The sequence below is a fragment of the Myodes glareolus genome, chromosome 5 (assembly GCF_982192425.1).
Source record: "Myodes glareolus chromosome 5, mMyoGla1.1, whole genome shotgun sequence".
NCBI classification, from domain to species: domain Eukaryota; kingdom Metazoa; phylum Chordata; class Mammalia; order Rodentia; family Cricetidae; genus Myodes; species Myodes glareolus.
The window spans coordinates 23,440,568-23,460,963 of NC_142030.1; the positions used below are offsets into that span (position 1 = coordinate 23,440,568).

At 45.5% G+C, this 20,396-nt stretch overlaps 1 protein-coding gene and 1 pseudogene across 1 annotated transcript in view; one reads left to right on the forward strand and one right to left on the reverse strand.

Moving 5' to 3' along the window:
- F11r (F11 receptor) overlaps positions 1-6,597 on the reverse strand; it is a 28,530-nt gene extending 21,933 nt beyond the window's left edge. The window contains exon 1 of the mRNA XM_048451987.3: positions 6,440-6,597. Within this exon, the coding sequence (XP_048307944.2) occupies positions 6,440-6,500 (61 nt within the window). The 5' untranslated portion in view covers positions 6,501-6,597. The remainder of the gene's footprint in view (positions 1-6,439) is intronic.
- An 8,971-nt stretch (positions 6,598-15,568) lies between these two features.
- Positions 15,569-16,292, forward strand: LOC125412300 (vitamin K epoxide reductase complex subunit 1 pseudogene; annotated as a pseudogene).
- Positions 16,293-20,396: the final 4,104 nt, after the last annotated feature.

Sequence of the window (20,396 nt, forward strand, 5' to 3'; positions counted from 1 at the left end):
AGAAAAATCGATCTCCTCAGTGCCAAGTGTAAGATACTTCCTTATAAATGTTGGTCAGGCAGTACCAGAGGTACCAAAACATAGAGGATATTGTATTACCCATTGCTCTTAATGTCTACCTATAATGAGCTTTCTTTCAGATCACCAACCAACTCCCAAATCATGACATGGAGATTTATTATTAGTTATGAATACTCGGCCTTATGCTCATTTCTTGCTAACTTATAATTCATATTAACCTGTTTCTCTTCATCTACATTTTGCCTCAGAGCTTTTTACCTTTCTTTCATTCTGTATGTCTTTTCTGTGTCTGGCTGGCCCCAGACATCACCCTCTCTTTCTCTCTCATTCTCTCCTCTTGTTCTCTTCTCTCCTCCCTACCTATTCCTTTACTGCCTAACTACTGGCCATTCAACTTTTTATTAGATCAATCAGGCGCGTTAGGCAGGCAAGGTGAAACAGCAACACACCTTTACATAATTAAACAAATGAAGCATAAACCAAAGCAACACACCTTTACATAGTTAAAAGTAATACTATACAACACCCAGAACTAGATGGTAAGACTCTACTGTTAAAGATACAATATACTTTATTTGCAGGATATAGAGAAATCAAGCTGGAACTGAGCTAGAAGCTTCCTCCCTGCTGGTTGGCTTCACAGTGCTGGAAGGTGCTATCTAGACAACTGGAAAGCAAAGTCAACGGTTCTGTTACTCAGTTGTGGATCTTGCAAGCGATAACACCAACCTGTCATGTAAACCGTGCCCACTGTGCAATAACAGCATGACTGTAAGAGGAATAGCCAACTACATACTGAGTCGATCGGAGGCTTACTCCACAAGAGGGCATTTATGAACAGTACCATGGACCTGGTCAAAGTACAGGCTGGGGAGGTCATAGGTCATGGGCCATGAGTCCCATTGCTTTATTTTGCTAAGTGGACATGCTACTCAACCACCTTCTAAATATTTATATTAGTCAAACAAAGAAGCTTCTTTTTTGCGGATGGTGGTTAAAGACTTAGAACCGATCAAGATGCTGGAAATAAATGATTACTGAATGTTTATCTCTACGTGGGACAGTTGTATCAGCCCTCCAAGGCTCTGAGAGCATCACAGATGCCCCGGGGAGTGGAAAGAATGTAAGAGCCTGACAGCCTGAATTCAATCCCCAAGTCCCACACGACAGGAGGCGAAAAGCAACTCCCAACAGTTGGCCTCTGACCTCCACACACTCTATACACGACACACGTATACATATATACAGTACAATAAACACATAGGATTTTACAGATTGTTTCTCAAAGGTTGTAACAGCCGGAGGATGTGGAGGAGGGTTACGAAAGGCTGTCATCTGGGCACGGCACAGCTGTCACATTCATTTCCCAAGCAGCTGTGCTTGCCCATGCACGACTGGGCCCTAGAGATTCAGTCGGGGCTGGAAGAGGGGCTTCTGGGTCCCTCCTGCTCACCCAGTAATTGGCAATTGACAGCTACTGGGGAGGAGTCACTGTCTACAGTGGTGTAGCCACAACTGAGTTACGCAAGGGCCACTAGTTTATAGCACCACACCCAAGGCCTTGGTTAAACTCAGTGAATCACAAAATAAAAACAAAAACCAAGCAGAGGGCCAAAGAGATGGTTCAGCCAGTAAAGATGCCCGCCACCAAGCCTGACAACCAGAGTTCAATTCCACGGTAGGAGAGCCAATTCACACAAGGTGTTCCTGATCTCCACGTACACACACACAAATGAAATTTAAAAAATGTAGTCCTTAAAAGAGTAATAGGAAAGATGTGTAAGTGGGAAGGGGATTTGTCCAGGGAAGGAGATGGGGAGGAGTGAAGGGATAAAGGAGGCATGTGTGGGCATAACCAGAGCACACTGTATACAACGGCGCTGTCAAAGGATATCTACAAGTCCTGTCTCAGCTCAGCGTGCTGGCATTGCTGACAGGGCACCACATCTATCACAAAAGTCACCTCCTGCCTTTTGATCCCAAAACTTCCTACCGCGCCCCCCATTACCCTGTATGTCCAAGTTGGGGATCATGCTTGCAGCTCTTGCAAACAAAGAAACAAGCTGACTTCAGTCCTCAGCTGTAGATGGTCCCTGAACCTCCCTGAAGCTCCGCTGAACAGAGCCCACCACAGACACCCCGGTTTCTAACGTGAGGGTCCAGTCCACAGCAGAACAGCTACTTCCTCCAACTGTTTTAATAGGAAGCCCTTTGTTTTCTCGCCATAGACATCCTGTTAACTATTAGAATATTCCTCAAGATGCTTTTATGCCACTAGTTTAATTTTTAAAAAGGAAGGAAGGAAGTCAGCCAGCCAATCTCTGGTTTTCTCTAAGAACATAGTCCTTCCCATCTGGGCAGAGGAACTTCAGAAGACGCTCTGGACATAATGGACAAACACTTTCTGGAGGTTGAAGTGATCGGGTACAGACTACCTGGGCGATAGGAAGGCTGTGTGAGTCCTACTACAGAACAGGCTCGAACTTCTGAAGACGGCAAGATCAATAAAGGCAGCGGGAGGAGGGGGGCTTTCACTCCACGGTTCCCTCCCGTGCCCTCTCCTTGTAGACTTTCCAGTTTGACCTGTTCAGTCCCCCTCCCCCATCGCAGAGGCCAGTGACTCCTGCCAGGACAGAATTCACCCAGGGACCTGGCATCATACTTCCTGCCAGGCAGCTGCTTCCTCTAATCCCACCCCCACACTGTAAAACAAATGACACAAGCTGGACTTTGGACAGAAACTCTGCTTATCGCGGAGTCCCAGGCAGACGAACCCCAGGGTTTCAATGCCTGGAAAACCCCAATGCCCGTCTGCTCATACTGCTTCCCATACCCTCCACCCAATTCTGAGAAAACTCTTTTTCACTTAATATTTGCTTTTCACACCTAGCCGAGCCTGTTCAGAGGGAAATAGATATGAATTCTGAGATTTCCTAGTCTCAAAGCCAACAGATGTTAAAATCAAGCCCCATTACTTCCTAATTTACCACATAAAATGTATGTAGCATTTCAATCCATCTTTGGGGGTTGGGAGAGGGGCATGTCGGCACCTTCCCCTTGAATTCCAGCTGTCTGGAGGTTGGACAGATCCAAGAAGCCAAGACCATAGCCCTATAATAATGCTAGCATGGGGGGGGGGAACACAGTCAAAACTTTGAGTTCAAGACTACTAGACTGATCTACGCAGCAAATTTCAGGCCGCTAAGGCTACACAGTAAGACTCTGTCTCAAAATAACATAAAAAAAAAAAAAAGAAAGATCTCTAGGCTATACTAAGTAAAATAAACAAGATGTGATCTAATGCATACTGTACGCCTCTTCTGTGTAAGAAAATGACGAGAAAACAAATACACATTTGCACACATGTGTCTGTATAACAAAAACAGGAGAAAGAATCTCTGCCAGGTATAGTTTAGCAAGAACGGAGTGGGAGTGAATCACTCCACACCTTCGATATATTTTGAATCTCAAATCCTGTCAACCAATGCACTTTGGATAAACACTTTTTAGAATCACAGCAGCTCTGCCCACAGAAGAGCTACGCTGGAGGCCCTGGACAAGCCCAGGTCACAAGCGGAAGTGAAATATCACAGGTGAAAGCATTCCAGAGCCAAGCCTAGCCTGCTGGAGTGCCGCCACCGCTCTAGCCGTGGCCACTCACCAGTTTCTAGTTTCAAGAGAACAATCATTTCCCCAGGACGTAGCAGCAGGCATGACTCACCAATCCACAGTTTTGAGGAAAGTCTGCCCCCTGAACAGCACATTGGAAATCCTCAAAAGGGACTCCTTCAGAAACACCAGCAGAACCAAAAGCCATGGCCGTCATCCACCCCTCTTAGAAGCAAGGGAACCCCACACCCAGGTAAGAGGCCGCGAAAATGTCAGCTTTCCAACCCTGGCTTGCTTTCCTCCCCTCTGGAGACAATAAAATTTGGCCCATCCACTGGCCAGTGCTCATAGCTGAACTTTTTCCAAGTTCAGGTTCTCGAGGGAATGGAATGCAGCATTCTGGGTCACCAGTCTTACAACCCCCAAGCTCAGCCCTCGCAGCGTGTCTGTGTGTCCCTGCCCACTAAGTACCTCAGGCTGGAGCTGTCTTTCACTCAGCGGCTCACTTAACTATCTTGTCCTTTCTTCTCCCTCCCCGAGAGCCAAGACCACGATGAGAATGACTCAGAAAGAAAAGGACACAGTGGCCATTTGTTTATGCTTCAGATCAAATGCCCCCCCCAAAGAAACCATACTTCAATTTAATACTAAAATAAAGCCTTGACAGCAGGAATTTCCGTTTCCTTTGACCTACTCTGGTAAGGACAGCATTCTTACACCCTCACAAAATCCAAAGGGGTAATAGCTGTGCAGCAGAAATCCCTTCATGTCTCCGTGATGTAGTTATTATCTCTATCGATCCTCACGGCAAGGGCAGGACCAATATTATTACACCTGTTTTATAGCTCAAGAGACCGAACTAGTTTAAGGTCACTAGACAGAGGAAAAAAGCAAAGCCAGGCTGCCTGATGAAGTGGCCAGGCTACCATTTCCATTCTCATTTGCACTAAGCAAATCACTCCCCTCCCCCAGGTCTGCCTTGATTTAAAAGTTGCTTGGTGAATTCCTCCACCCCCACCATCCATACCCCAGCCCCACCTCATTATTCCAAAGGGTCCACTGCCCTGCCAAGCAAATGCAACACCTCAGGCTGCTTGCTCAAAATGCCGTTGTCACAATCCTTTAGGCGGTAGTTTGCTATAGAACCAAGATAGGAAATTAGAGAAAGAGAAAAAGAAGGCGGGAAGGAGTTAGAAGGAAGCAGCTTCAGGAAGTTTATAAGCCTAACAACTGCTGTCACACATCCAGAAGAAAGTGTACACAAAACAGGAAAATGGGTGTGGCTAACATTTCTAAGATACAAATTAAAATGAAATAAGTGATGGTTGGGCAAAGAAAGGAAGATGAGGAAAAGCAGAAATGGATGAGTAGAATGAGAAGTTCAAGCGAGACAAGAAAATTCTGGCGGAAGGTTGTTTTGTTTTTTGTTTTATAAAACAGCAAATTCTGAAGCAATAGCTCAGATAGTGCCTCATGCCTAAAATGCTGGTTGTCCAGGAATGGAGGACAGAGGACTTTGGTCCAGCCCCAGCTTCTACCCCCTTGTAAACTGGGAAGGTCATTTCCTCAAGACTCGGTTCCTTATCTGTAGGAAAAGAGAAGTAGGATCACCCAATGTCTAGTCCACCCACAAAACTGGTTTACAGCCTTGTGATGAGACAAAGGCGTTATCTATCCACCGTGGGTGATCTATTTCTGCTCTCCAAAACAAACCTTCGCAAGACACCAGCATTGACTGTAATGTCGTTTCCTCTAAAGCAGGAACCTTGAAGGGAAACAGATTCATAAAGAACATGTTCCAACAAAACTACCCAACAGTAGTGTATGACACTCGAGAACCAGACATAGCACACCCAAGTCCCTGGGTTTGGTCCTCGGCTCTGAAGGGTGGTGGCGGGGAAAATGAGACAGATAAATATACAGGTGCTGACACACATTGACCAAGGCACAAACCAACCAACCTCACTCTCAGCCTCATCCAAACACACCTCGAGACAGTCAAGCCCCAGCTTGCGAGCCTGGTTGTTTCTCAGGAAAGGGAGGCTACAAAGAAACAAAAAACTCTCATTCCGGACAAGGGGGAGGGCAGAGCTCTGGCTCTGGGATCAACCAACCAATAGACCCAGTCTCCCCCAGGGAATCGTCACTCAGTCAACAAGCTTAATTAAGGACTCCTCGCTAGTTATTCAAGAAAGGAATTACGAATGCTATGATCTGAGAAGTTTATTTTAGAGATTTCATTTCTTCTTCAGACGCTGAACCCCCCGCATTAATCCCAAAAGGTCCACAATTTAACAAGAGCGAGACACTCTTTCTGCAAAAGCCAGGAAAGGAAACATTCCCTACCCCCACCTCCATTACATTTCCTCCTAGGACACTTGAGCCAAGGGAGTCCGGATAAGAGGCTCAAGGTCTCTCTGAGTCCTCCGAGAGGGGGAAGACGGCCCTTCCCAGGTACATATGGAAGGGAATGAGTAGCTGGATAGTTGGGTGCGGGAAGGGTGCTCCGGCTGAAGGGGAGACCCAGAACCGTGGACTCCCACCCCCCGTTATTTTTAATGCTCCCGGCCACGGTGTGGGAGGTGGGGTCACAAATCATCCGCTTGGGGGAGGGGAAACAGCCAGTATCTAGGTGGGGGAGGGGAAAGGAGAGTACCCAGACCAGGGCAGAAAAGTGGACTCCTAGGGCGAGGCAGGCGAGCAGGCAGGTTTCTGGACTCCTCCCTTCCCGAGGGCGCGTGGGGGTGCGCCTTCGTCCAACCTCTGACCGGACCACCCACCTACTCCTCCAAAAACTCCGGGAACTCACCAAGGATCACAGACGTGAAGAGAAACAGCAGTTTCTTCCCGGCTTTCCCCTCGGTGCCCATTACAGTTACAACCCCGACTCGTCGGGCGAGCCACTCGGCTGCGTCGTGCTTCGCGATCCACCGCGCTGGGACTGGACTCCAGCCGCCAGGTTGAGTCCAGCCCGCCTTTCTTTCCACGCCCGGTGGGCGGCGCCCGGCTGTCTCACGTTCCGATTGGTGAAGAGAAAGGGACCTTCGATGAGTGACTCACCGCACGCAGGTGCAGCCCCGAACTTTCCTCCCTCTTGAGTCCGATTGGTGCCTTCCTTTCCTAGAGACCTTTGGTTGGTCCAGAAGACAGTCGCTTAAGGAAACCAAAGCCTCCTCCTCAACAGGTAAGGGCAGCCCGATTAGCAACAGGGTTTGTAGCTTGGACCTTTCTGACTGACCAGGCTCTTAATAGTTATCTCTAAGGAGGAGATGGGGAAGGTCACAGGCCTCTAAGATTTAAGAATCTGTTTGGTTGACTTTTTTTCCCATTAATTTTAAATTGCTTAATGCTGCACAACCCTCCCCTTGATAAAAAAAAAAAACACATATTAATATGTATGGGAAGGTTGGGAGAAAGGAGGAGAGATACTTTGAGTACCTACCCCAAACTGGGTTACTCTGTCTTTCTGGTTACATTCTTTCAAAAAGAAACCCAATACACAGACAACAGAAAACATCCAGTTTATAAAAGCTGACCTACAGTTCCCTGGATGACAGGGGATATGTCTTTTTACAGATATGATCAGTCAGTAGCTCCATTGCTGGGCCTTACATTTGGTTTGGTTTTTGTTTCCATAGACCAGGGCTAGCTATGTGGCTGAAGCTGGCCTCGAGCTGTGAATCTTCCTATAGAAAAGGCTAACCCACCTCTTAGTACACGCCTGTAATTCCAGCACCCAAGAGATAGCTACAGGAATATTGGAAATTCAAGGCCAGTCTTAGGTACCTTGTGAGTTATAGATCAGCCTGGGCTTCATGAGTCCCTGTCTCAAAATTAAAAAATGAAGAGGAGGAGGAGAAGGAAGAACAGAAGGAGGAGGAGGCGCAGAGGGAAGGAAATAAAACCAAAACCATAGTGTCTTTGCCTGTAACTAGCACTTTAAAAACAAGCCAGGCAGTGGTGGCACACGCCTTTAATCTCAGCACTCAGGAGGCAGATACAGGCAGATCTCCATAAGTTGGAGGCCAGCCTGGTGAATTCCAGGATAGGCTCCAAAGCTACATAGGGACCCTGTGGGGCAGGGCGGGGCAGGGGGGGCGGGAGACGACCAGAGTTTAAGGCTATCCTTGACAAGGTAGCAAATCTGGGAATAGCCATGGCTAAAAGAGACCTCCATTTCAAAAATAAAAAACCAGGCTGGACTGTGATAGGGAAACCCACAGAATTGGCTGATGTGCGCTAGTGGGAACTCACTGACTCTGGACTGACAACTGGGGAACCTGCATAGGACTGAACTAGGCCCCCTGAATACAGGTGACAATGAGGGGGATTGGGCAGTATGTGTGGCTGAAAAGCTGGAAAAGATTTCATTTCTGTGCTGGGCCCTTTTGGGACCTTGAACTACAGCCCAGCCCCCAGGAAAAGCTGAAGGTTGACACCCCAGCCCTCAGGATAAGCTGAAGGCTGTGGGACCCCTCTTTAGGGGAAGTATTAGCTAATGGAGAAACCTAAGTTACACAAAGTTGCTGACTGCAGCCCATTCCCCCACCTGAAGTCATACAGAAAATGTTGACCACCCAACTTCCCCTATCAGCTGGGTACTATTTCGTCCCTGTGGTTAGCAAAGGGTCAGCAAATGTCTGGAGGACTTAACGGGGGGGGGGGGGTGCTATCCCCCTTAGATACTAATAGCCTATCAGGAACTAACAACTGAGCTTTACCAAATCTTTAGCCAATTGTAATATAGGATACGTAATTTTGTATTTTGAGACTGTAACCTTATGACTGTTTTGTGGTTTTTGTCTTTATAAACCCCTTACAATAGTCGATGGGGTCCTTCTCCCTACATCTGCTGTGTCAGACTGTGAGGCAGAGGACCCGTGCTAGCCCATACTTAATAAACAAAACCTTGCTTTTGCATTCAGAAGTGTGGCTCCATGGTGGTCTTCTTGGTCTTGGGGGGGTCCTAGGACTCAAGCACAATGGGGCCACTGGTAGTGAGACCAGGAACTAACCCTAAAACTGAATGGAACCAATTCTCTATTGAGAGATATCTTGCTTAGCCTAGGAAGGAGCGGGAGGACCTTGGTCCTGCCTCAGTAAGGTCAGGGGACAGATTTAGTTGACTTCCCAGAGGAGGCCTTACCTTCACTGAGGAGCAGATGGGAGGGAGGGGGAGTTGGGATTAGTATGTAAAATTAAATAAATAGCTGGGACAGTGGTGGTACACGCCTTTAATCCCAGCATTCAGGAGGCAGAGGCAGGCGAATCTCTGACTTCAAGGCCAGCTTGACCTGTGAGAGCTTGTTCCCGAATAGCCAGAACTGTTACACAGAGAAACCCTGTCTCAGGCGGGGGGGGGGGGGGGGGGGGGGTGTTAAAAAATAAATAATAAAATAAAAACAGGCTGGAGAGATGGCTTAGCAGCTAAGAGTGCCTGCTGCACTGGGCATGGTTGCACACCCCTTCATTCTGCATAGTGAATTCCAGGACAGCAGAGCTACAGAGACTTTGTCTCAGAAAGCCAGTAATAACAACGACATGTTTACCAAGCATCGACTGGGTGAGATAGGAAAATGCAAATAAATAGAAACAACATTTCTGCTCAGAAACAAGCAAAAAACAATTGTGACTTCAAGGTTGGCACTATAATAAACAGGACAATGCATAACCAAGAACAAAACTTTGTACTACTAAATTGAAACAAATGTCCGGGTACCTGCCAAGTGCAAACTATGTTATTCATTCTCAAACAAACTTAAAGTCCTAAGGTGAGACCTTACACAGTTTGGGTTTGTTTGGGGTGGTCTTCCTTTAGCCCAGGCTGGTCTGAAACTCACGATGTACATAACCCAAAGTGTCCTTGAACTCAGGATGTCTCAGCCTCTCTAAAAACCAAGGTTATAGCATAAACACTATACCTAATAAATATGTGAAACTATTTTTTTTAATTTCCAGTTACCATGCTCTGGCAATGCACAAAACGTTTAATTTTTCTTTTCCCCTGGTAGTCTTTCCTTTAAACAAAAATAATAAAATAAAAATAAGCCTGGCCCTGGCGGTGCAAGCAAATCTCTGTGAGTTCAAGGTCAGTTTGATCTATGGAGTGAGTTCCAGGGCAGGCTCCAAAGCTACACAGAGAAAGCCTGTCTCAAAAAGCAAAACAAAAATCTAAATAGATAAATATTAGGAGTTGGAATGGTGGCTTAGTGGTTAAGAGTGTATACTGCTCTTCCAGAAGACCCACTAAATTTTTAGTCATATTAGTGTTATGTTGTTGATTTTTTTGTCCTGTTTTTTTTTGGGGGGGGGTTAGGGTTTCTTTGTGTAATAGTCCTGACTGTCCTGGAACTAGTGCTGTAGACCAGGCTGACCTCGAACTCACAGAGTTCTGCCTGCCTCTGCCTCTCAAGTGCTGGGATTAATGGTGTATGCCACCACCCCTGGCAGACCCAGTCTTCTAATAGGAGGCTGCTTGTTCATTCCCGGCTGCCCAGACTCAAAATAACCACATAAATTGTATTAATGAAATCAATCACTGCTTGGCCTATAACCTTTTCTAGTATTTTCTAGAATTACTTTTCGTAGAGTTTCTCAGGTTTTACATGGATACAGTCGGCAACCTTGGCGCGCCCATCTGTAGTAGCAGACTGCTTGTTTGTTCCCAGCTGCTCAGCCCTGAAATAACCACACAGAAGCTATATTATTTGCAATACTTTTTGTGTATTGCTAGCTAGCTCTTACATCTAGAATTAACCCATTTCCATTATTTTTTATATTTATTTATTTAATACGTATTCAATATTATGTCTGTGTGTATGTCTGCAGGCCGGAAGAGGGCACCAGACCTCATTACAGATGGTTGTGAGCCACCATGTGGTTGCTGGGAATTGAACTCAGGACCTTTGGAAGAGCAGGCAATGCTCTTAACCTCTGAGCCATCTCTCCAGCCCCCCCATTTCCATTATTTTATATTTTGCCATGAGGCTCGTGGCCTACCAGCAAGGTTCCAGCCTACAGCTCATGTCTTTCCCCTCTTTGGTGTCTCTTTGACTTCGCCTACTCTCTCTCTCTATATATATCTCTTCCAGTCTAGCTATATTCTGTTAAGCCATTGGCCAAAAGCAGCTTCTTTATTCTTTAAGCAATAAAAGCAACACATATACAAAGGGACTTCCCAGACCATTTCCCCTTTTCTGTTTAAATAAGAAGGGAGGTTTTAACTTTAACATAGTAAAATTACATATAACAAACAAGTATCAAACAAAAATTATAGTTGCAATAGTTATATCTGTTTTATCTATTATCATAACTAAGGAAAACTATAGTTATAACTATCTATTCTTCAACTCTGTCGGAGCCACCAGAAGGATATAATAGTACCTAAGTTAACAAGAAGTGCATTGTAAGCAAGCAACTTCCAAAACTCTAGAATTGACAGAGACATCTCACTACCTGGACAGTCACCCAAAGTTCTTCTGTACTGTTGGGGCATCCATTTTCAGCCTACAGGCCCATAATATCCAGCAGACTTTTCCATGAAGCGGAAAATTTAAAGATCTGTTTTACCTTGTAATGGCAAAGTCCATCAGTTGCTTTCTTCTGTGTCCTGCAGAATGTCTGGCAGACTCTTTCATGAAGCAGGAACCCTGAAGGACAGTCTTACCTTCAGGCAAGTTTTGTAGTCATTTCTCTGTGGGTCCTATGTATCCAGTTCACACAGCATAACATCAAGCAGTCCAGGCAAGAGCAGTTTCTTGCCCAAATGGTTATCAAACTCCATAAGGAGCCTCTTCGATGCCCATCTTCTTCTTGAAGTATGTTGGTGCTGCCAGAAGCAGATGTGTCTCATTGTCATGATAAGTCCTAATTTTTATTTTATTTTATTTTATTTTTTGGAGCCTGTCCTGGAACTAGCTCTTGTAGACCACGCTGGCTTTGAACTCACAGAGATCCACCTGCCTCTGCCTCCCAAGTGCTGGGATTAAAGGCATGCGTTTCCACTGCTTGGCATCCTAAATTCTTAAAACATTTTAAGTGCCATATTCTGAAGGTCTCTGAAAGATTTGAAGAATATCTATCCAGCTGAAATATATCTCTATATATCTAGAAAACCTAACTAACATGACTACAAGCTTAACCTTTATAGATGACTATCTATTTACTGTACTTCTTAATTATACATTACATTTTTAAATGAGCTGCACAAACACAATACTGTAACATGAGGGCCGGCTTGTTGGGGTATCTGTCCCACCCGGTACTCCACAGCCGGCAAACCCCAAAGAAAATCACACACAAGACTCCATAAGATTATAAACTGATTGGCCCATTAGGTCAGGCTTCTTGTTAACTCTTATAACATATATTACCCCATTATCCTTATCTATGTTAGCCACATGGGCTCAGTACCTTTCTCAGTGTGACAGCTTACATGTTGCCTCTTCGGTGGTCTGCGCAGGAGTGGCTGAGGAACCTCCATGCTTCCCAGAATTCTCCTGTTCTTATTGCTCCACCCCTACTTCCTGTCTGGCTTTCCCGCCTATACTGCCTGCCTGGCCAATCAGCATTTTATTAAAATATGATTGACAGAATACAGACAATTCTCCCGCACCATTTCCCTCTTTCTTTTTTTTTTAAACAAAGAAAAATACCCATAGTCCATTTGTTGGGAATGTGGGCGTAGTATTTTAGGCTACTTCCTGCTGATTGGGGGCGCTGATGATCTTATGGGGACCTAAAGAAAATTTAGAGTTATAATCAAGTCCTGACTGGAGTATCCTGTGAGTCTTGATCATCTCAGGCAGTAGTCTTGAATCTGTTCTGGATGTAAAACTCAGACATCTGGGCCATCTATTCCTGTCGGAGATTTTTCAGGTGGCCTCCCTTGGTCAAAGGTGATTTTTCTTAACTCTGAATAAATCCAAAGCCTTTCGTTTTCTGTGGAAACAAAAACAAAATCTCTTCTCCAAAGTAACATACCTTTTGACTTCAATTTTGAAGCCAAGGTATTTTCAAAATACCTATCTTGGGTTAGTTTAGCAGCATTTATAAACAAAAGTCTTTTAGCAGCTGTTGCTCCTTCCTCAGCATTCAAACAATTCAAAGAGAGCATAATAGCATACAGTATCAAGATTCTCTGTGTATTTTCCATCTTTATTTTAACCTCTATTTCTTCTATTTTTACTTTTACTTTTTGAGACAGGATCTCTGTATATCTTTGTCCTGGAATAACTCTGTAGACCAGGCTGTCCTTGAACTCACAGAGATCTACCTGTTTCTACCTCCCCAGTGCTGGTATTAAAGGTGTATGCTACCACGCCTTGAACTCACAGAGATCTGTCTCTGCCTCCCAGGCATAGAGATTAAAGGCGTGTACTACCACACCTTGAGGTCACAGAGGTCAATCTGCCTCTACCCCTTGAAGTCACAGAGGTCAATATGCCTCTGCCTCCCAGGCATTGGGATTAAAGGTGTGTACCACCACACCCTATTTCTCCCTTTCTTTCTTTTTTATTTTTAATGACTTTAACATTTTAGCCTGCATATATTTTTAACACACTGTAAACCATTTAGAGGTTTTCTTCCTCTTTGAATCTCTCTTTACTGTATATCTCTCTTTTTCTGACCACATGAGTCTTTAAGGAGAGGATTAAAGCCGTGGCTTTGATGGCTAGATCCAGCCCATTTCTTAACTTTCCAGTCTCATGGCTGAGATACCAGCCAGAGCTGTGTTCACTGCCACAACTCTATGGCGTTTCAAGGTCCTTGATAGCAAGCAAGCTGCAGCATTCTGCTCACAGACCACACTCAGTCAGACTGCCTGCCTGAAAGAGTCAGAGATTGCCTTGGCAGGACAGCCCATAAAGCCGGCATTTTAAAACAGCGCAGCTTTTTTCCTGCTACGGCTGAAAACCGAAAAGCATGCGTTCAGCTTTTCACCAACACCATTTAAGTGTTTCGTGGCAGGACCTCTTAATGAGCTGCAGGCTTTTGCAGCTAAAGCTGAATCAGGAAGCCTCCCTTAGATGAGAGTGCTTGCTTGCCTCTAGCAAGCAGAGCAGACCCGAGAAATTGCTGCTACCAAGAAACCACACACAATGCTGTCATTTTGTTCTAGAATTACTTGCCAAGCTGTCTCAGGCTTTATGTGGATACAGTTGTCCACACGTTGGGCGCCATTTGTAACATGAGGGCCGGCTTGTTGGGGTATCTGTCCCGCCCGGTACTCCACAGCCGGCAAACCCCAAAGAAAATCACACACAAGACTCCATACAATACCTTAATCAAGAGCAGAAATATACATATAACAAAATTGACCTTAAATTTGTATCATTAGACCAAGATCCATACCAATGCAAATTATTAATATTTTTATATCACAGTCTTTATTTTTATTTTGTTTGGGAACAGGATGAAACAGGGATTCATTGTATTATCCAGGCTTGTCCTGGCCTCTCACTATGTGGTCTAGCTTAGCCTTGAACTCTTGGCAGTCCTTATTCTTCAACCCCCTTTACCACACCTTGCTTCAATTTTCTTTTTTAAATTGGAATATATGCTAGGATGCTGGCTAGTTTTATTTGACACAAAATGGAGTCATTTGGAAAGAGAGGACCTCAATTGAGAAAGTGCTCCCACCAGACTGGCTGACAGTAGGCAGTGCCACCCCTGGGCTGGTGATCCTGGATGACAGAAGGCAGACTGAACAGTCCAGTAAGCAGCACTCCTCCATGGCCTCTGCATCAGTTCCTGCCTCCAGCTTCCTGCCCTGCTTGAGTTCTCGCCCTTCCTTCCCCAAGGTGCTTTTGGTTATGGAGTTGTAGCACAGCAGTAGAAACCCTAGCTAAGATACCCGTCAGCTTTTCCTCGATATTACAAAAATCCTTGAAGCCACAGAAGCGTGTTAAACCCGAGTATTAAACCTGAAATTTCTGAGACTCCTCCAGAGGCATCAGCTCAATTCTTTTCATTTCTTTATCTTTTTGGGGGGAGGGGGATTTACTTAATTTATGTATGAGTGCTCTATCTGCATGTACACCTTTATGCCAGAAGAGGACATCAGATCCCCCTAGAGATGGTTGTGAGCCACCACGTGGTTGCTGGGAGTTGAACTCAGGACCTCTGAAAGAGCAACTGGTGCTCTTAACCCCTAAAACAACGTCTCTCCAGCCCATCAGCTCAATTCTTGTGAGGGCCCTTTCTGAGCCACCTTGAATCGTGGTAGTTGGCAATGGCAGGGATGCATTCAAAAGCAAAGTTACATCTCAAACCAGGATGCAGAAACTGTACAGCTAGGCTTCCCCTGTGACAGTCTCCAAACACCACTAAGCAGTCACACCAGAAATTCTTTAATCTCTTTTGAGGGTTTACAGTAACCCAAGGATCTCCTGTCAACCTTTCCTCCTCTCTCCCTCTCTTCCTCCCTCCCTCCATTTCTCTTCCTCCCTCCCTCCATCTCTCTTCCTCCCTCCCTCCATCTCTCTTCTTCCCTCCCTCCATCTCTCTTCCTCCCTCCCTCCATCTCTCTCTCTCAGTGACATGTATACTTGTATGTAGCAGGTTTGCCCATCCACTAACATGCAGAGTCAGGAGGATGCCAGGTGTCCTGTTCTGTCATCCTCCACTTTTTTTCTTGAAATAGAGTCTTTCACTGAGCTTACAGCTGAACTAGTAGCCAGCCAGCCCTAGGATCCCCTTCCCCAGCCACCACAGCACTGGAGTTACAGGCACACACAGCTAATCCTGGCTTTTTAACATATGCTCTGGGAACTTGAACTCAGTTCCTCATATGTGGGCAGCACTTACGAAGCAAAGACAGGCAGATCTCTGAGTTCAAGGCTAGCCTGGTCTACAGAGCAAGTTCCAGGACAGCCAGAGCTACATAGAGAATCTCTGTCTCAAAAAACAAAACAAAAGGGTCTGGACTGTCGACGACATGGGCACCACCTGGAGGAACCCATGACGCGTGAGGTTTGCGCTCTGCCTTGCCGGCTTTGCGCTCTCATTGTACGCGCTGCATGTAAAGGCAGCGCGTGCCCGCGAAGAGGACTACCGCGCGCTCTGGGACGTGGGCACCTCAATCCGCTGTTCACACGTCTTCACCTCTCGGTGGGGCCGTGGCTTTGGGCTGGTGGAGCATGTGCTAGGAGCGGACAGCGTCCTCAACCAATCCAGCAGCATATTTGGTTGCGTGTTTTACACCATACAACTGTTGTTAGGTTGCTTGAGGGGACACTGGGCTTCCGTCCTACTGGTACTGAGTTCCCTGGTGTCCCTCGCTGGTTCTGTCTACCTGGCCAGGATCCTGTTCTTTGTGCTCTATGATTTCTGCATCGTTTGCATCACCACCTATGCTATCAATGTGGGTCTGATGTGGCTTAGCTTCCAGGAGGCGCCAGAACACAAGGCCAAAAGGCACTGAGATCCCACCTTATACCAGGCTAACGTAACCTGCTTTGCCTTGGCACATGAGCCTTGCCCAAGAGGGTTATGTGTGAGTCCGTAGAGGGCCCTACTCCTTATATTCCAATTCCCCTCCATAACCACGCATAGGACAATGACCAGATGTGCCTCTAAGTTCTGTTCTCAAGGACTGTTTTCTGCTCTTGGCTAAAGAGAATGGTTTTGAACAATAAATTTTCCTAAGTTGGTCAAAAAAAAAAAAATGACAGTTTCAGTATTTAGCCCTGACTGGTCTTGAACTTGCTCAGTAGGAGTCTGACCTCAAACTGAGATCTTCCTGCCTCTGGATCTCAAGTTCTAAGATTAAAGGCCTACACCACTACATCCTGTCCTCATTCTTAAAGACCTATAGAACCTTTCGGTCACCTACTCTGGTGACCAAGTCCAACACATGGCCTGTTAGGGGACACCCAAACCTTGGACAAACTATAGCAGGATAATAGTTTTTTCTTAGACATTTGTAAGTGTTCTTTCCGTGTGAAATGAATTAGCCCTCCTATGTATGCTATCAGTTGAACATTTCCCAGTTGCTATTCCTTCTGACTTGTGTGTCTATGCACCTGTTTACCAGTTCAGCCGTGTATCATGCAGAAAGCTTTGCTTGGTTGTTTAGATTTTACTTAATCGATTTTTGTTTTGTGTTTTGGGTTAGTTGGTTGGTGGTTACTGTGGTTGTTTTTGAGACAGGGTTTGTGTCACCCTTGTTGTCCTGGAACTCACTCTGTAGATCAGGTTGGCCTCAATCTCAGAGATCCTCCTCCCTCTTCATCACCACCGGTGTAGGAGGTTCTTCTGTCTTTGTGTTGTTTTCATTGGTTAATAAAGAAACTGTTTTGGGCCTGTTGATAGGACGGAACTTAGGTAGGCAGGGAAAACTGAATAACATGCTGGGAGAAAGGAGGCAGAGTCAGAGAGAGACACTATGGAGCTGCTGCCAGAGTCAGACATGCTGAATCTTTGGCAGTAAGCCAGTGCCACATGGTGATATACAGATTAATATAAATGAGTTAAATCAAGATGTGAGAGTTAGCCAATAAGAGGCTAGAACTAATGGGCCAAGCAGTGATTTAATTTCTGTGTGGTTATTTTGGGGCTAAGCTAGCCAGCGGCCAGGACGAACAAAGCAGGCCCCTCTCCTTGCAACACACCACATTCTGTTTTTGGGTGAATTTCACTCCGTAGGCTACTAGGTTGGCCTCAAACTCATTCTCCTGCCTCGGCTTACCGAGTGCTGGGATTAAAGGTGTGCACCACCACGCCTGGCATCGTCAGCTTTTTCTATGGCTTCTAGTGTTGAGTCATAGTTATATGGATGTCTTTACCTCAAGATAATAAACTGTTCTTGGTGGTTTCCATATTCTCGACCTTTGATCCACAGAAGTATATATCATGTATTATATGTAGCATAGAGTTTGTTCGTCCACTTACCCTGTGCTAAGCAATGCATTACTGTTCCCGGTGATGTGAGAAAATACTCGACAAGAGTAACTTAGGGAAGGAAAGGTTTATATTGACTTGCAGCTCCAGTCAGTCTGCCGCGGGGGGTGGGGGGGGGCATGACGGAGAGAACAGCTCCAGCTGCAGCAGCAGGAGGGTAAGGCAGTTACTCACATGGCCTCCACAGTCAGAAAGCAGAGAAACATGAAGGCTGGCACTCAGCTCACTACCTTCTTTTCGTTCAGTCCTGGATCCCAGGTCAGAGGTCCACATTTAGGGGCCTCAGTTAAGTTACACAGATGTACCCAGAGGTCTGTCTCCTATAAGAGTCTAAGTCAAGTTAACATCAAGATTAACCATCACTACCTCCCCTCTTGAAATGGGATTCGGTAGCCTCAGTCTCCCCACTACTAGAATTAGAGATGTGTCCACTATATCTGACAATCTACCCTCTTTTACGTAGTCATGGTCCATGAATAAAACTTAGACACAAGGCAAGCCTCAACATGTTTTATTAAACCATACAGTGTATATTTTTCTGTCCCACATAGTACTGGTCAAATGAGTACATTCATTTGTAAAACTTTGTCATCTGCATGCATGTGATGCCTTTGGTTTCTCAAGATAAGATTTCTCTGTGTAGCCCTGGCTGCCCTGGCACTCACTCTGTAGACCAGGCTGGCCTCAAACTCAGAGAGCCACCTGCCTCTGCCTCCCAAGTGCTAGGATTGAAGGGGTGAGCCACCACCACCTGGCTTCGTATGTTTATTACTTACACTGGTATACATGTATACAAACCATATGTTCTCTGTGACAGGCATTTCATGGGGATTAAACTTTCACAGCAAGTGACAGAGAAAATTTTGCTATAGCTGAGGCTGGCCTTGAACTCATGGCAACCTTTCTGCCTAAGCCTCCCAAGTGCTGGGAATCTAGACTGGAGCCACCATATCTGGAAGGGCCATAAGCCTTATAATTCCCATTTTACAAATAATGAAGGAGATGAAGTAGCTAAAAGTGCCTCGTGGTAGCTACTCAGTTATGGTTAGCCCGACCCAGACCCCAACATTCCCTTTCCACAATAAGCCACTTCCTCTCATTAGTATTCCCAGCTTTCCCCCTCAGAACTTCTAAGCTCACTTACTGAATGTATGCCATGTTTGGGTTTCATGGTTAGTTTATAACAATGAAATAAGATCCCTTTCTGTAAATAGCTAAGCCTAGGGGGCTGGAGAGATGACTCAGTGGCGAAGAGAAAACTGCTCCTCCAGAGGACCCGGGTTCGATTCCCAGCATCCATATGGCAGCTCACACCTGTCTGTAACTCTAAGATCCAACATCCTCACACAGACATACATGCAGGCTAAACACCAATGCAAATAAAATAAAAATAAATAAATTACATATATATATTATATATATACACACATTTTTTTTTAAAAAGAGCTAAGCCTAAAGAGAAAAAAAAGCAAGTTATTATATAATGTGGTAAGGGTTACCATAGAAGTCCATGCTTGAGACATACTGTTTTGCATCTGTGTTCTTCATGAAATCCAGTTATACATATTTATCTGCTAATCATTCTTCCTGAGTACAAAAACCCTCTTGAGGAGAACCACAAAACTCCTGCCAAATACATTTTCCTAATTCTTATGAAATCCAGAGGGCTTGAAAGTCTGGAAGCTTCTCAAGCAGAAGAAATGATGAGTGAAGGCAGGGTCAGAAAGGACTATAGTCTGTTTGGGTCACTGAGGGCACCAGGCTGGTGGACGCAAGCACTGGCAGGATAGGTAAGGCAGGGTGAAGCCAAATCTGAACCACAGATTGCTCCAAGAGTCAGGATGAGACATGTCCCAGCCACTGGGCAACAAAGACCTGCTGTAAATGATCAACTCTCTGGCTGATAAAAAATGTTATTTCAAAGTTAGACAGGCAGCTATACTCCAGATGGGCTGGAATTAGAAGGTTCGGAAGGCCGGTAGATTAGCAAGGCTCAACAAGCAACTGTTTGAGAACTGATGTTCAAGGTGTTTGAGGTAAAGAAAGGGTACACGTCGGGCATGGTGGTGTCCTCCTTTAATCCCAGCACTTAGGAGGCAAAAGCTGGTGGATCTCTCTGAGTTCAAGGCCAGCCTGGTCTGAGTTCCAGGACAGCTAGGGCTGTTACACACAGAAGTCCTGTCTCAAAAAAATAAATAAATCAGAAAAGTAAAAACGAACACCCCCACACCCTGATTGAAACCTGAAAGGGTTCAATGCCTTTAAGACACTAATTTAGGAGACGAACAACAGAAATGGAGTGTGGTGGATACAATGATCCAGACACTTGGTAAACACCAGCCTGACATAGAATAGGATGACAGTGTTGGGGAGGTCCACTTCCATATGAAAAGGAAGGCAAAAAATGGCAAGGTGCTGGGCAGTGGTGGCGCATGCCTTTAATCCCAGCACTCAGGAAGCAGAGACAGGCGAATCTCTGGGAGTTCGAGGCCAGCCTAATTTACAAGAGCTAGTTCCTGGACAGGCTTGATAGCTACAGTGAAACTCTGTCTGGAAAAGAAAGAAAGAGAGAGACAGAGACAGAGAGACAGACAGAGAGAGAGAGAGAGAGAAGAAAAGAAAAAATGACAAGGTAACAATGTATAGCTGGTAAGCCCTTGTGTTCTGATGAAAAGACATGAATGTGCCATGCAGTGGTAGCACATACCTTTACTCCCAGCACTCAGGAGATAGAGGCAGACCGGTATCTGTGAGTTCAAGGCCAGCCTGGTCTACAAGAACTAGTTCCAGGACAGGTTCCAAAACTACAGAGAAACCCTGTCTCAAAAAACCAAAAAGAAAAGAAAAGACCTGAAAGCTTTGCA